The following is a 13,503-nucleotide window of genomic DNA, read 5'->3' on the forward strand; positions in this document are numbered from 1 at the left end:
AGAATAGCACACCACCTGCAACAACGGGGAATACCGCACCACAGACAGTTGGATATTAAATTTAGTACAACACTGATATTCTATAGAATTAATAAACAAACCCCAAGCAAACCCTCCAAAGAAGAAAATGTTCCTAAAAACAGAACTCTTACAGTTAAGAATAGAAATAAAGGAACTACTTGAGAAACAAGCAGTAGAAACGGTACCAAAGAGAGAACACAACAAAGGAAACTATTCACCCTACTTCTTAGTCCCGAATTAAGATCTCACATTAAGATTAATCTTTGACCTCAGATTCATAAAAAAGTTCATCCGCACACAACATTTTAAGATAACGACTACAAGAGATAATCCCACAGCTGCAAAATGGAGACTTCATGGCCACAATAGATCTAAAAGAGACCTATCTACACATCCCCCATGAGCCAAGCTCACAAGAAATACCTCGGGTTCTTCCACGAGAACATACCAATTCATACCAACTACCAATTCAAAGTCCTCCTTTTCGGGATAAAATCGGCAGCAAGAGTCTAAACAAAATGCCTTACAGCAGTTGCAACATCCCTAAGAAGGCAAAACCAAAGAAAACATGTTACGCACATGTCCATCAAGTAGTCAACACACTCCAAAGGCTGGGTTTTTCAATAAACAAAAAAATCATCCACAACGCCAGAACAAGAAAAAAACCTTCTTCGGAGCAAGATGAAACTTCAAGCTTGCTCGAGCATACCAGACACAGAAAAGAATACAAGCTATCAAACAAGAAACTCTCCTGTACCAGAAGGGTCAGTCTCTGATAGTGAGGACTATAATAAAACTCATGGGCATGATAGCATTATGCATCCCTCTTATCACTCATGCACGCCATCGCATGCGCCCTCTTCAGGAGTGGCTTTGCAGTGGTTGGTCACACGCCACAGGGAGTTGGGAAGATCTAGTGGTTGTAACACAAAAGTTCTGACAGCGATACAATGATGGGCATCCAAAAACCTAACTCTAGGCAGACCTTTCAAAACACCAACTCCTTTTACTCACCATCACAACAGTCGTGTCCCACAAGGGTTGGGAGCACATTCAGGACACCTGAGAGTATAGGGTCTATGGAACAATCAAGTCTCCATAAAGCACATCAACTTCCTCGAGTTGAAGACGGTGTTCCTTGCACTGAATGCTTTCCAAGCCCACATACCGTAGAAAACAGTTTCAATTCATACTGACAACACCACGTCTATCTTCTACCTCAACAAGCAGTGAGGTACGAAGTAATTCACCTTAAGCAAACTAGCACAGTAGATTTGGAAGTGGACAAATTCAAAGAAAATCAGCCTACAGACAATTCACCTGCCAGGTTAAAGACAACACAGAAACAGATCAACTCAGCAGACAGAACAGCAGCTTGTATGAGTGGGAAATGAAACTGAGGACCCTACAACAAATCTTCAACGTCTGGGGGACACCAGAGATAGACCTATTCACAAAAATAGAGAACAAGAAATGACAATTCTTTTCCTCCAGGTTTCATCTCCAACTATCAAAAGGGAAAGCCCTGCACTAAACTGGTCAGGGACATTTGCATACGTGTTTCGTCCAATTCCTCTAATACAAAGAGTCCTAGAGAAAGCCAGATAACTAGGAACAAATCTAATGCTCATAGCCCCACAATGGGCAAGACAAGCCTGGTACTAAAGTCTGCTCAAACTGTCCAAGGGTCATATGATAAAGCTCAAAGCAGACAAGGACCTCTTCATAATGCAAGGGGACCAAATCTTTCACCCAGACCAGCAACGCTCAGCCTAGCAGCTTGGCGCCTGAATACATAGAGTTCGGACCTTTGAACTTACCTCATAAAACAATGGAACTATTCAGAGGTAAGAAAGAACACCACAAGACAATGCTACGCCTTAAAGTGGAAATGGTACACCATATGGTGCACAAAAACAATACCCTGAGCTCTATTTCCATGCAAGAAACAGTGCTCATTAATCTGACACACCTGCTTGACAGTAACATCAACTATTCAAGCCTCAAGGTGCACCTGGCAACAATTGTAGCCTAAACCAGAGGGAAATCATGCAAACGTTTCTTCACAGCACCAGTCGTCAAAAGAATCCTTAAAGGATCAAAAAGAATTGCACCCCAAATAAAGTTCCCAGCACCAATGTGGAGCTTAAACACAGTCCTAACACAACTAATGACGGAGCCATTCGAGCCCGTGCACAAAGTAGAGCTTAAATACATCACCATCAAAACTGCCTTTTAAATAGCCATAACATCCTTACGAAGAGTAAGTGAACTTCAGGCATTGACTATTGAGGAACAATACATGCAAATCCACAAAGACCCTTATCTTAAGGACAAATCCTCAATTCCTACCTAAGGTAGTAAGTAGATTCCATTTAAACCAAAGTATACAGCTAATAGTCTTCTTCAAAGATCCACAAACACAACTAGAAAGGAGCCTCCATACCTTAGACGGAAGGATGGCTTTTTTGTACTATCTACAACAGACTAGACAAATTCATAAAACAATCAATTGTTCGTCTCTTACTCAAACTCCAAAAAAGGAGCACCCGTGACAAAGTAGACGATTGCTCATTGGATTGTAGAAGCAATCCAGATATGCTTTTCCTCAGCAGGTATAAACCTGAACACAAGGCCAAAGGCACATTCAACAAGGAAAAAAGGAGCAATCCTTGCATTCATGGCTAACGTGTTAATAGACACCATATGTGTTGCTGTAACATGGGCATCTCCACATACTTTCACCAAGCGTTACTGGGTGGATATACAGATGACTACGAAAGCTCAAGTAGGACAAAAGGTACTTCAACACCTGTTCGCGAAGTCTTCCTCATCTGACCACAGCCACCCCAAGGAGGAAGAAACCGGTACATAATCTAATGCACAGCATGTGAATCCAGAAAAGGATTCATGCTGCAAAACAAAGTGATTGCTTACCAGTAGGAGTAGTTTTGAAGCTTGAAGAGTTTTCTGGATTCACATGCGATCCACCCACCTCCCCTATAATGAAGAATACTAACAGGTGGGATAAGCTTTCTCTGAAGCTAAAAAACTAACATCTAAACAAAACAGAATTTGACACTTCCTACACGAAAAAGGGAAAAAAGAATCCGAAGATGGCTACTACGCACAGGAACTTCCGGGGTGCCGTTTGATGTCTCACAAGGGATTGACCTAGCACCAAATGGTAGTCTACGATGGGCCCCCAAAAAAGACTATTCTGGACCCAACCTCTAGATGGCGGAATAATGGACAGCATGCGAATCCAGAAAACTCTTCAAGTTGCAAAACTACTCCTACTGGAAAGTAACCACTTTGTTTCAAGCTATGCACCACTCCAGAAAAGAGATGTCAGTCACAGACCCACCTGAGGTTTGTGTCTTGTGTCTGAACTCGGGCTATGACTTGAAGTTTTGTGATGAATGTGCCCTCGTGCCCCGAAAGCGATCCGGTACCAGAAGTCGAATCTTTGTCACCGAACAGTTGCAGCATTCGTGTACTTCCCAAGGCATGTAAGCTTTCCAAAGTGTTTTCAGGTTATGTTCAGGCCTCTATCATGGATATGCCCTTTAATGGGTCACACATTTTTGGTGCTAATTCATTGGAGTGCTGCGACGAAAGTAGAACTACAGTGTGTATCTTGGGTCTGCTGACCCCTCCCAATTCAAGTTCAGAGGCTGTTCCATATGGCTGACTTATAGGTAGAGAAAGTCTTTCCACCATATATAACAGTTACCGCAGTCGTTTAGAGGCAGTGGACGTGGGATCTGGTTGCCAGCGTGTAGGCCAGCAGGGGCATAAGTCCTATTCCTCTTCCCGTGCCACCAAACCACTTTAGTTTGCCCTTAGTGATCCTACTTGTGCAGAGTAGGATCCATCATTTCCTCCCAGTGTGGCAATCCATCATGTCCAGCAGATGGGTTTTAAAATTGTTCTACATGACCAGGCCCTGCCTTTTCTTTTTGCCTACTAACTATTTCCCCCACATCAGAGCAAATCTTCTAATGGGTACTTGTCCACTCTTCTGTAGGAGGTGCAAGCGCTGCTCTCCAAGTATGCTCTCGTAAGGATGCTACTCTCGAAAGCAGAGGGGGTTGTTACTCTCGCTGTTTCCTTGTTCCAAAGTTGGAATGGAGACTCAGGCCTATTTTGGACTTGAAGGCCTATGGCAGGCCTATCTTGGACTTTCGGCCTGTGCCTTTCTACGGAAGGGCAAGTTTAAAATGCTAATGCTGACCCAGATACAGTCTTCAATGGGCACAGGCAACGGGTGGTGTCTTTGGACCTACAAGATGCTTATTTTCATATATCCGTCCTGCAGTCCCACAGAGAGTATCTGCAGTTCAGGATAGGCCTGGAGCCTTTTCAGTTTGCTGTACTCCCCATTGGCCTCACCACATCTCCTTGGGTATTGACAAAAGTGATGACAATGGTAGCTGCCTCCTCTGGAGGTGTAGGATAACAGTCCCATACCTCAGCGACTAACTGTTGAAGGTGGTATTGCCACAGTCAATTGTAGACCACCTCCAGGCTATGGCGAACCTCCTGACATCTTTCAGGTTCACTGTCAGCCAGCCACATCGGACTCCTTCGCATAGGCTTCCTTTCATTGGAGCTACCCTGTACACCGTGCAGTTAAGGGCCTTCCCTCTACCATAACATGTGCAGGATAGTCAGGCTATGATCCTGGTATTTCAGTCTCGGTCCTGGATCATTGTGAGAGTAGCTCTAATGCTTCTTGGCTTTAAAGCCTTCTGCATCCTCCTTGTCAGCTATGCCTGGTGGCACATGTGGGTGCTGCAATGGAATCTAAAGTTCCAATTGGCCCAGCATCAAACAAATATTAGAGATGTCGTCCAGATCTCAGAGGAGATACCACATGATTTGTAGTGGGGACTGCTCAAACAAAAGTGGCAATAAGATCTAGCCTGGGTTTTTCCCACTTTAGGCACCACCTTGGGATGTAGATGCCACCTGCTCACTAGTCCACTCTGGTTTTCAAGGGCCATGCCAGTCAGTTCACAGTGAGGGAAATGCCCTGTTGCTTCAACCAATCCCAGAGGTGCAGTCCCTCCTGTCCTCTTATCTTCTCCACTTCTGCTAGATGGCCTTCCCACCTCAGCAGGGATGTGTCCATCATGACCATCAGCTCGGGTCAGGGAAGGGAGAGGGAAGTTCTTAATGGTTGTTATATGTAAACACTATAGATGTTAATCTCTTAACTAACATGAAATTTCCAAATTTACAGCAGATTTTGCCAGTAATGTGTCATTCTAATAAAGGATGAAACGGGCTAGAAAAGGCATGTGTATCTGTTTTTCTGTCCTTATGTATGCTTACATTTTGGTGCAAAGCAAGTGCTGTTGAAGGTGAGCTATTGCTAGGCTCTGGGCACGCTGATGATGCCATTGGCTTTGGTTTGGGGTTTCTTGCTATCTGTAACTAAAGTGATTGTGTGTGGGCGAGTGCCAGGCAGATGTTGCTGATCACGCCAGAAGATGCTTAAGATGTTAATATTACCAGCTTGGCTCACACATTTAGATGTGCTTATTTGGAGTGGAAAGGGGGACTCACATGTTGTACCTTTTGAGGGTTCTATAATTGTCCTGCAAGGAAAAAATACCAAATTGGATACATGTTGTTAAACGCTACCCGCTTTGAAAATCTTGAGAGATACAAAATCGAAGATGTTTTTTGCTCCCACTTTTAAAAAGAAAGACAAGCTTCAAATCAAAACACAGCAGGCATTTTTTCAATACAAAATAATCAAGATCTCATCCCAAAAAACACAGTATGTTTGCCTTGTTAAACAGAAAGACATCTTTCAGAACACACGTTTGATCATGCTAAAATGTGTAACTTTTGACATCAATCAGTAGTCTGCGTTCTTTATACTTCAAAGACAGAATTCAAATTCGTTCCTTGCATGCTCATCTTGAAAAGAGCTTCAGGTAAGTAATGCTTTCAATTATAGTAAAGTACAGTGTTCATGATTAGGTCCCTTTCATTATGCCTGGGATTTGATGGTTCCTGATTTGAGCCTCTTCACAAGCTGTTCTTGGTGCTGTTTATTTATATAACACCAAGTAGTAGTTGTTTATTCCTAAACACCAATGTTTGGAAATGTAGTGCAAATGCTAGGTTTCGGGGGTAAAGCAATCACTGTCTTTAATTGGTATTTGTATTTTCCCAACAGATTGAAGGATTTTCGCTCAGAAAAATAGCACATTTTAACCTTGTAGATATTGAAAACGATGAGGTGATATGGGAATACAATCAAGCTGCTATTGACGAGACACATCTCAGAGAAGGAGATTCTTCTAAAATGGGCAAGGTGTGTATTTTGTAACTTTGCTATACATGAATAAGATAGGACATTAAAGCCTAGTCTGAGGCTTGTTAAATCCATTGTTTTCAGTGGATATGTAGGTTTTTCCCTTGAATTTGTACTCCTGAAATGTAATTTTATTATTTCAGTATCAAAAGTATAGCTTTTGGTGTACCTACTTTTATTTTACATTGTACTTCTAAAGTATTGCACACTGTAGGCTAAGTGTTGTACAATGCTTAATGACCCAGAGAATGAATAACTGGAATAAAGATAAGAAACAATCCACATAATAAGATTAGGCTTGCAAAACTATGCAAGAAAAGGTTGCGAATCTCAAGATGCTGAGGTTTTTTTAGACTTTACAATTTATATTGATTCCTCCTAAAAAGTGTTGACACATGCAACATAATTTAATAAACAGTGCATTTTTCATGCTTACTTGTTTTGTATGAGCTGTCTGCAACTTTCAATGTCTATAGCACCACTGTGGTTCTCCAATATGATTGTTGGAATCTCCAGCCAGGAAAAACTTGACTACTGTCTTGCAATTGGATTTACCTCTTGTCTGGGGAACACAAACTTTCCAACAATAGATGTTTGTGTGGGTACTTGCTTCCCTTCAGCATCATTAAGGTTTATGGAACACTTGTCAATGTAAATAACAAGCTTCAAATTCCATTGAGGCTTTGTAAGACCAAAACCTCCATTCCATCTTTGCTTACTTTGTATCTGGCAACAACAGATATGCTTGAACTAGTGGCTCACGGGTTATTTTTCCCTGAAAAAGTTCTAGCATTATTATTTCTTCATATTTAACAATCTATGGTTGCCTGCCATTTTGTCCCTTAATCTGTTAAATTTGTGATAGGATGGCGTTCTAGAGCCTGGTTCTGTGCGCCCAAAAGGAAAGCCTCCCCACCTGCCATATTAGAAATCCGACAGGGGGGATTTGGGTGATGACCTGAGATTTGATAAAGGCATATGGTTCAAGAATTATCTGTTATGAAATTTAGGGCCAGTGTTGTGCTTCATGTACTAATTCAGACAAACTGTTTTGAAAAAGCTTATCTTTCCACTGGCAGCCAATGAAGTTAATTTAGTTTATCAGATATATGACCAAATTGCTTCAACCCAAAAAGTGTTCTTGCTGCTGCATTATATTTGTGCTGTACCTAGAGATAGTGTTCTTTGTGAACCAAGGTTATACAGTATTACCAACGTGTATGTGTAATTAGCAAATTGCTTTCATCATCAGAATGTTTAGAGGAGTTGTCATAAAGGGAAAACATCTTCTCAATATCCTCAAGCAGAACTTGGTGGGATAAAGATAACCAGAATCAATAATCGTTCTGAGATATCTTACTTCTCAGGAAGATTGCATGCACTTCTACATTTAGCATGTGATGTTTAACATATGTCTACTCCAGGTTATGACCATGCAACCAAATACTCTAATGTACTGTTTGGAAGCAAGAATGGTGGGGAAAGGTAGGTAATGTGTAATGCACAATCTTTTTTTGTGAGATTTGCACACCTTGCTACTTTTGCGACAGCACTCTACTAGCTTTATGGTTGCCTCATTGATATGGAGCTGATGTCACAATGACATCACCTGCAAGTCCAGAGCTTGTGGGAGTGGAATTTAAACGCTTAGGCCTTTGCTGGATTGCTCTTTTTGGCATACACAGGAGCATGCAATGGGAGGGTGGGGTAGAGAAGGAGACCTAGCCCGGAGCCTTATTGCCTTCTTTCTGGAATGCTTGCATTGCTTGTGTAAAATCAGTCATGTCAGTGCCTCGAAAGGCATACAGGCATAAATATTCAAAAATGTGTGCTGTCAATTGTGCTTGGGGATCACTGATGGTGTGGGGAAAAAAATTGAGGTGGGGATTGTGAATAGAAAATAAAATGGTGCAGAGACCGATAAGTTTTAGTATTCAAGTGTTGCATGCAAGACTATACTAAGACGAGTGTATCTTATCACATTGTGAAAAACCATCTAACTTTGCTTAGCTTGGAGGAATGGGTAATCCAACAAGTTAAGCAGACAGTATGCGTAGACAAGATACTCTTTGTTATGTTATGTTAATAACACTTCTATAGCGCACAGCAGCCCCAGCCAAGGGGCGTCCCGGCGCTTCAGACAGAGTACCCAAAACACAACACAGCAGAGCAAACATAGCGACACACAGAACAGGAACTAAGATGGATGAGGGAACAAGTGCGTTTTAATCGCCCTCCTAAACTTCAGGAGCTCATCAAGATCACGAATGTGTGACGAAAGAGAGTTCCACAGTTTCGCGGCCAGAACTCGAAAAGATCGGCCTCCCGCCCTACACAGCCTAAATCGAGGGACCACAGCCAGGTTTTGGCCCGCGGATCTAAGAGAGCGCGAAGGCACATATGGCACCAGAAGGTTATCGAGGATCTAGGCACAAGGTCTTAAAATGGATCCTCTGAGCCATAGGTAGCCAGTGCAAAGAACAGATGTTTTTTTCCGCAGAGCAGAACCTTGGTAGGCCTACCTTTCAAATTGTGGTTGAAGCTTATACATTTTTCCTTTGAAGCCTTCCTGAATAATTGACAGTTAGAAAGAGTAAAGGGCTTTAGCGTAATTCCCATCCGCAATATAACCCAATGATGTCAGGAAATAATAGGGTACTACTGAGATTACCATTTTCATAGTATTATGCATAGTATAGATTGATTAAAATTATATGTTAGTCCTCAAGACTTTTAGGTATGTCATAGGAAAACCCACAATTGTTCACCGTACTGTAGTACTTTAGTACATAAGACCTTTTTATTGTTTTTCTGTTCCATATACTTTGTAGAATAACAATAAAATTGGTTGGTTTTTTTATATGTATACTTGTGAAGACATCTGGGTTTACTTTGGACGTTTTAGTTTCACAAATTGTTATTTTTAATGTTGATTTGTTGTCTTTAAATTGTACATCTCATTGTCTTCCAAAGTTAAATATATGAGTAGATCAGTAGACACTTGCTTCGCCCTATAGCTGTTAAGCAGTGGGCTTTATAAAGGCTGATGTAACATTAATGTGACAGACAAGCAACTCATAACATTGGTGTACACATACATGTATTTGTGGCAGAACAATCACTATATCAGGAAAAATGAGAAATGTGAGGCAGATTTCAGGATGTGGAAGTGCCTGTGGAGAACTAAGTTGTGGCTGTGTTGAGTTGGAGGAGATATTGTGTTTTGAAAGCAGTAAGATCATATTTACAGGATGGAAGACGAGAGTGTGTCAAGTAAGGAAGATAGGGGATAGACACACCTTCATAGGTACCTTATCTCTGTGGGTATCTGGCATATATCTGGCAGGGTGTAATCGATCAAAAGTCACAGTGAAGGGGGGTGAAAGTGGCAATGTGGGTTTCAGTAGCATTTTACTTTGGTCAGTGTTGATCAGACTATGTATATTGAGTGTGAGCATTCTGTAGTCTGGTTCCAATTCTGTTGTAGATTGAGCATCAATGGTTCGGAAAATCCATTGGCACTTTGAAACATTTTGTAGGTCTGTATCATGGTGACATTTGCGGTCTTTTCAGGAGGGTAGAACCTGTATGATTGCAATGTAGCCATATTGTAAGGGTGTGTGGCCCACATTCTGCTAGAATTGTGGTATTAAGGAATTACATGTGAGACTGTATTGTCTGTACTTAATGGAAAGTTTCTTGGATTGTACTCAAGTATTATCTGAACTTAGTAAGGACAAAAAGTAATGATGTGGGGTCTTTTTGAGCCATTCATGTTTTTATTATTATTATTATTAGTAGTATACATTCATGGGTGAGAGGGTGTATGTTATAGGTAACATGAGCCACTTCATTTAGTAGGAGTGTAAATTGACCTGCAGCCTGAAAGAAGTATGGTCTTAAAGGTTGTTGGCTTCAGCATGTGCATTATATATGTTTTATCAATCTTGTTCTATTTGCAGCATTAGGAATGATGATTGCAATTCTAATTAAGCGAGTCGTAGGTTTGTGGTGTCATGTCAGACATGTTTTTATTGTTTTTAGCTATTGTGTTTACAGTTTGGTATTTGCATTTAACATATGTAATTGCACCATAATGTGGACAGATTAGGCATTAAATATGTACATGTTGATATCGGAGAATTAAAATATAGGTTAGAAGCAGTTGTAAGAGGGGTAAATACACCAGTGGCAAATTATAAAATTACATTGATAGTCTTTAGAGGGTTTATCATATCCTAGCAAGAGAAAATACAGAAGAGACATTAGCAATTATTCTAACCACAATTTGTGAGTTTAGAACTGATTGAGAGGAAGGTTAGATACAATAAGAAACAAACTATTATTCTTCAAAACCTGTTATGTTCCTAAAGGAGGTTCTGTATCTGTGGTGTAATACACTTAGTAGTTGACAATTGGTCTGGAGTCTTTCTGTTAGTCATTTATTCAGGGTAGGAAGGAATTTGATAATTGTGTACTATGCGTAGGAACCTACCATCCATATTGAAAGTTAAGATTCGTTTGAAGAACCAAGACATTGTAGAAAAAAGTAGAAGGGTATTCTATAGGTACATGGTTACAAAAATGAAATGTATTTGTTAAGAAATTGGTTTTAGTGGAGGAGAAGTCTTTAGACAATGGTGTAACTTTAACTTAGCTCAATTATTTAAACTCTTTTTAAATATCCAGAGCTTTCCCTTTGTCTCACTGTCTTATCAGGGTTGCCATTGCCACTGCTGCTTGCTAAATTTGGGAACATGATCAATTCCAAAGCAGGTGAAGCTCCTCCGGCATTCATGTTATTCTTTTAAATGTTCTGTAAGTGGTACTGCAAAGTCATCTTTTTGAATGTTATGCTAGTTTTTCTGTATCTTGCCTTTCAGTGATCTTATTGTAGTGCTCTTAAATGCTAAATCACTTTGTCAAAGTGTCAGATATACAACATGGTTGTTGTTAGAGGTGATTCAGTGGTTGATTTTGTGGGTCTTATTATTCCTATATTTATATCTTTTTTCTGGTGCTCTCCCAGTTTGCATATTGAACTGTACTGACATTTGTAAAAACACTTGAGATTCTAGAATTGTGAGGTTGTTGACTGTTCCCCATCTTTGAATTAGCTTTGGCAGAAGAGTGCTCCAACATTGTTACTCTTATGGAAATCTGGTGTATTTTAGATATGGCGTCTGATTGTTGGTAAGGAAATGCCAGACTTTGCATTGTCACAAGCTGTTATGCCACCCGCGAGTACACCAAGTTCATGAGTTATTTACTTTTCTGTTTAAATAGATAACATGAGTGTTATTTTAGCCTTTATATACCCCACTGCTTAACTGCAATAGGGTGAAAGACGTGTCAGCTGATCTATTCATTTATGTAAAATTGGCAATGAAAAATGATGATTGAACAATAATACTTCAGGATTTCTAATAATAATAAATAGAAGTAAAAAGTACACAGCAAACCTTGATACCTTCACAGCAACCCACCAATATTTTTTGTTCTACAAAATGCATGGAAAACATACACATTAGAAAGCTAAGAGTCTTACGGCTAGGAATTTCGTGGTTTTCTTTGCCCGAAACTTATGGGTACTACTATCAGAATCTATTTAGTCTCTTGAAAAATAGACAGTTTTCACGAAAGCTTCTTCGTAATATATGCCCTGGGAAAACAGCACTTAATGTTAAAATATGTTGATGATTGTCTCTAAATAAATAAAAGGAGTAATGTGCCAGTTATTAGTAGTTACGCATCCACACCACCACCAAATGCATTGCTCAGGATCTCACACATGATGGCACAGATCATATAATCATTAATTAGCAATAATTTGTATGCTCGCATGTGTGGTATTTACTGATGTAGTGATATGTACTATTATTTATCATTCTCAAATATCGCTACACCTTCAGATAAACTGTGGCTATACTCACCCATGTGGACATCACTTAGCGTGTATGGCCTTTAGCCATGTGCAGTAGGTGTTGAGTACAGAACGAGTGCCCTACACCCTTATGGCTGTGCATTGCGGAGATTGAGATTAGGGCCTGGCTTTCGCATCATGAGTCCATATGGACATAAGAACCTGTGCTCCGCCTTTAGCCGTGCACAGCGGTGTTTGAGCACATCACTGTTGACAGCCTTCAGTCAGGCCCTGAATCCAGCCCTTTCGTAGTCCCATTCCCCAGTCTAGCTGAACAAAATAGTCTCCTACAACTGCAACACTGTCACCCTTATTCAGCAGCACGTTGAAAGGAAGATTTTGCATTGTTTTACCATTCCTTATGGCAAGACTTATTTAAACTTTCATTACCATAGTACTTTGATTGCAGACCCTGGTCAATTGTTTGACGCTGTGCATAAAGATGTAAGATGTGTTTTGTATCAAATATTTCTTGTGTTCATCAAGGATGTCATCGATTTTGTAATTTGTAATGTTGTCAGTGATATCAGATGAGAGGTCATGGGCATTCCGTTAGGGATATTTATATGTGCACAGCTACTCATAACTAGATCGTTTTACTGGTTTGATTTAGGCTTAAAAAATCATAGGCATAAATTCACTTTGAGTGTAGTTTATTCAGTGAATTTATGGTGTGTTTTAAACGTGTCAATCTTCAGAGCAAAGTTATCCATAGAATAACTTTAGCAAAGTTTTTCTTTGAATTGTAAGTTTTTTTTAACACTGCACGCGCCTTTCCTGTATGCAAGCACTGCTGCACATATCAAACTTAAGCTTAAGCAGGCCTGGTCCCCTCTAAACAAAAACACAAGTAACCCCAGATCAGTTTCAGTCGTCTTGGGCCTCAGCGAGATGCAGCTTGAGTCCTGTGGCACAGTGGGTACAAAATCCAACTGTGAAGATGCTCATTGCACTTGGGATGTGTTAGAAATTGGATTTCTGGTTGGCAGAGCTATGCACCCTGTCCAAGCTGGAACCACAATCCTAGTCCGGGTAAGTCACAACACACTCTAAGTTATCCTGTGCTCAACCTCTGGTAGCTTGGCACCGAGCAGTCAGGCTTACTTAAAGGGGCAATGTGTAAAGTATTTGTGCAACACTTCAGACAGTCACACAGTGAAAACACCATAAACATTCTCCACACTAGGTTAGGGAAATAGAGCTTAATGTTTTATATTAAACAAGA

General features: G+C 40.4%; 1 protein-coding gene across 3 annotated transcripts in view; it reads left to right on the top strand.

Moving 5' to 3' along the window:
• The window catches only part of TUT7 (terminal uridylyl transferase 7), a 1,540,394-nt gene that overhangs the window by 508,486 nt on the left and 1,018,405 nt on the right, over positions 1–13,503 (top strand). For all 3 annotated transcript variants that reach the window (XM_078675707.1, XM_078675708.1, XM_078675706.1), the window contains exon 10: positions 6,218–6,355. In XM_078675707.1, the coding sequence (XP_078531833.1) occupies positions 6,218–6,355 (138 nt within the window). The remainder of the gene's footprint in view (positions 1–6,217; positions 6,356–13,503) is intronic.

Source organism: Lissotriton helveticus, chromosome 2_1 (assembly GCF_964261635.1).
Source record: "Lissotriton helveticus chromosome 2_1, aLisHel1.1, whole genome shotgun sequence".
Classification (NCBI taxonomy): Eukaryota; Metazoa; Chordata; class Amphibia; order Caudata; family Salamandridae; genus Lissotriton; species Lissotriton helveticus.